Raw genomic sequence first — 2,500 nt, 5'->3', positions numbered from 1 at the left:
TCAGAAATATTTCCCTTATTTCTATTTGTTAAATGTGTCAGGTTCGGGGGTAAATTCAAAGCCTCCTTTTATCATAATTAATTAACCACCGAAATTTCTTATTTCAATCAACTACCGAACTCGAAAAAGATCAACAGTTTATATCTTCCAGATAGTTCCTGAGAATAATATAACCTGTAAGGGCCCGGGGGTAGTGCCGTCAGTGTACCTTATGCGATACACTGTAGGCATTACTTAATGTTAATTGTAGGGTCCATGTGGCCCTTAGCTGCAACCCCTTTCATTCCTTTTACTACACCACTGTTTATATTCTCTTTCTTCCATCTTAATTTCCATCTTAATGAATTTGCCAGATACTGAGCAGCGCCTCCTTTTCTTGAACCATCTTGTGCATCAACAAAGCATCGGTGACTTAGAAACTTCAGTCGCTGTGAAAGGTAGTATCTTCATCTCGGGAATTTATTCACTCTGTTTGTAAGTCTTTTTTTCTCCATTATGTGTGTGTTTCTATGTGTGTATTTTCGCTCACAGGACACCTAGTTAATATTCCACACACTCGCGTTTAGTTCGTCTGCCAGTCTGAAATTCGTACTGGAGAAATCCCTCAGATTCCGAACTATGGAATTCTGATCTGCTTCTGTTTACTGCGGGTCAGTGCGGGAAAGTTCATAAGGTTGGGTGTCCCAAAGGCCTTTGCATGTAACTAAGAAAACGTATATTGCAATTAAAAACCCAATTTGTAATCCCCCTCGGACATAAATGGGAGGCCAGGCATGGCATTGAAGATCATGACGCTGCTCGTCGAGAATGTGTGAGCAGTTTGTTTTAGTGGGTTTGAGTAGGTTCTAGTCACGCCTCAAAAGAAATAAAATATTAGTGTATATTAGTTTAGTGTTCAAAAATTATATATATATATATATATATATATATATATATATATATATATATATATATATATATATATATATATATATATATATTTCATGGGAGATGAAATGTAATGAAGACGAATAACGGAAATGGTGTCTCTGTCGCAGTGCCCAGACGCCGAGGGACTCGACTGTGACCGTTCGGCCTGAAAGTTGGGGGAGCCAACTTAACTAAGATTTACGAGCCGGTGTCCGCCGCTCTTAACAGCCGTCTCGTTATGGCTGTTGTTAAAAGTAACCCTCTCTCTACTGGGGCCGTTGGCAAAACCGCCTTTACATCGCGATGCCAGATCTTGGTTATTAAATTGTGTTACAGTAGATAATAATTCTTTTGGGATTGATCCTGACCAGGGGTCAAATTCTATTTCTTTGTGTGTGTGTGTGTGTACACGTGTGTGTATTTGTGTGCGTGTGTGTGTGTTGTTTATGTGGGTGTGGGTAACTGGCTGTTGTCATGGCTGACACGATTAGGTGTCGTATTTGAGAGAGAGAGAGAGAGAGAGAGAGGAGAGAGAGAGAGAGAGAGAGAGAGCACCCGGAAATGAATACTGTATTGCATACGCAAATAATAACTAGTTTTATTCTCGCCCTGCCCAATTTTTTTCTCTCTTCTTGGAAGGGAGGGATGATGTAATCAACAGCGCAAATAGAACCAGCGAACAAATGAGTATCATTCTTATAAGGAAAAGTTATTTCTAAATTCCACTCATCGGCTTCTTGGTCTTTGCTACCACGAAATGGCTTTTTGTCTGTAATGTCAGTGTTGGATGGTCTCTGCGATGTAATGTTTATTATTGATATAAAGCATTAGTTTTGGGGGGGTGGGAGGAGGATGTTGGTAGGAATTGAACAATAAACTGAAAAAATGAACAGGAACATTTGTGCAAATGTTGAAAGGAAAGGAAAACCATTTGGTCTGTAGCTTATGGTAATTCGAACTTGTAAATTTATTTCTGTAATCGTAAATGAAGCGTTTTTACCTTTCCTGGTCTAAAATTGAGAAGGCACCACCTCTCTCTCTCTCTCTCTCTCTCTCTCTCTCTCTCTCTCTCTCACCTGGCTTCCAGGTGAGAAGCTGCCCGAGGGAGCAGAGGTCTGACTTCCCCATTCCTGAGACCGTTAAAGATGTACATTAGGCTAACGTCCTTTTAATGGCCAGGTGCTTAATTCTCGTCGTGTATTTTAATTAATCACATGCTCAGAGTGATGGCGTAACGTTTATGAGCTTTTAATTGATACGTAGCGAGAGAGAGAGAGAGAGAGAGAGAGAGAGAGAGAGAGAGAGAGAGAGAGAGAGGGGCCGGGGGGGGAGGAGGGGAGGTTTGTTGAGGACAGCCTTGTGATAGCTTCGTGATGTGCATTATCAATTCAGTTGGCTCTCTCTCTCTCTCTCTCTCTCTCTCTCTCTCTCGTCTCATTTGAAAGCAGTTCATTAATTATTTTCTTTGCCTTTATTGTGATTTTGTAATTGTGTGCATATACGCTATTAAGTGATTATGTTGAAATTATACTTGATTATATATATACTATATGTGTGTTTGTATGGGTGTGTATTATACATATATATATAT

General features: G+C 40.0%; 1 protein-coding gene across 1 annotated transcript in view; it reads right to left on the bottom strand.

The window, feature by feature from the left end:
- LOC135218737 (shootin-1-like) overlaps positions 1-2,037 on the bottom strand; it is a 56,059-nt gene extending 54,022 nt beyond the window's left edge. The window contains exon 1 of the mRNA XM_064255187.1: positions 1,986-2,037. Coding sequence (XP_064111257.1) covers positions 1,986-2,037 — 52 coding nt within the window. The remainder of the gene's footprint in view (positions 1-1,985) is intronic.
- Positions 2,038-2,500: the final 463 nt, after the last annotated feature.

The sequence above is a fragment of the Macrobrachium nipponense genome, chromosome 1, assembly GCF_015104395.2.
Source record: "Macrobrachium nipponense isolate FS-2020 chromosome 1, ASM1510439v2, whole genome shotgun sequence".
Classification (NCBI taxonomy): Eukaryota; Metazoa; Arthropoda; class Malacostraca; order Decapoda; family Palaemonidae; genus Macrobrachium; species Macrobrachium nipponense.
This window is presented reverse-complemented; position numbering and strand designations above follow the sequence as displayed.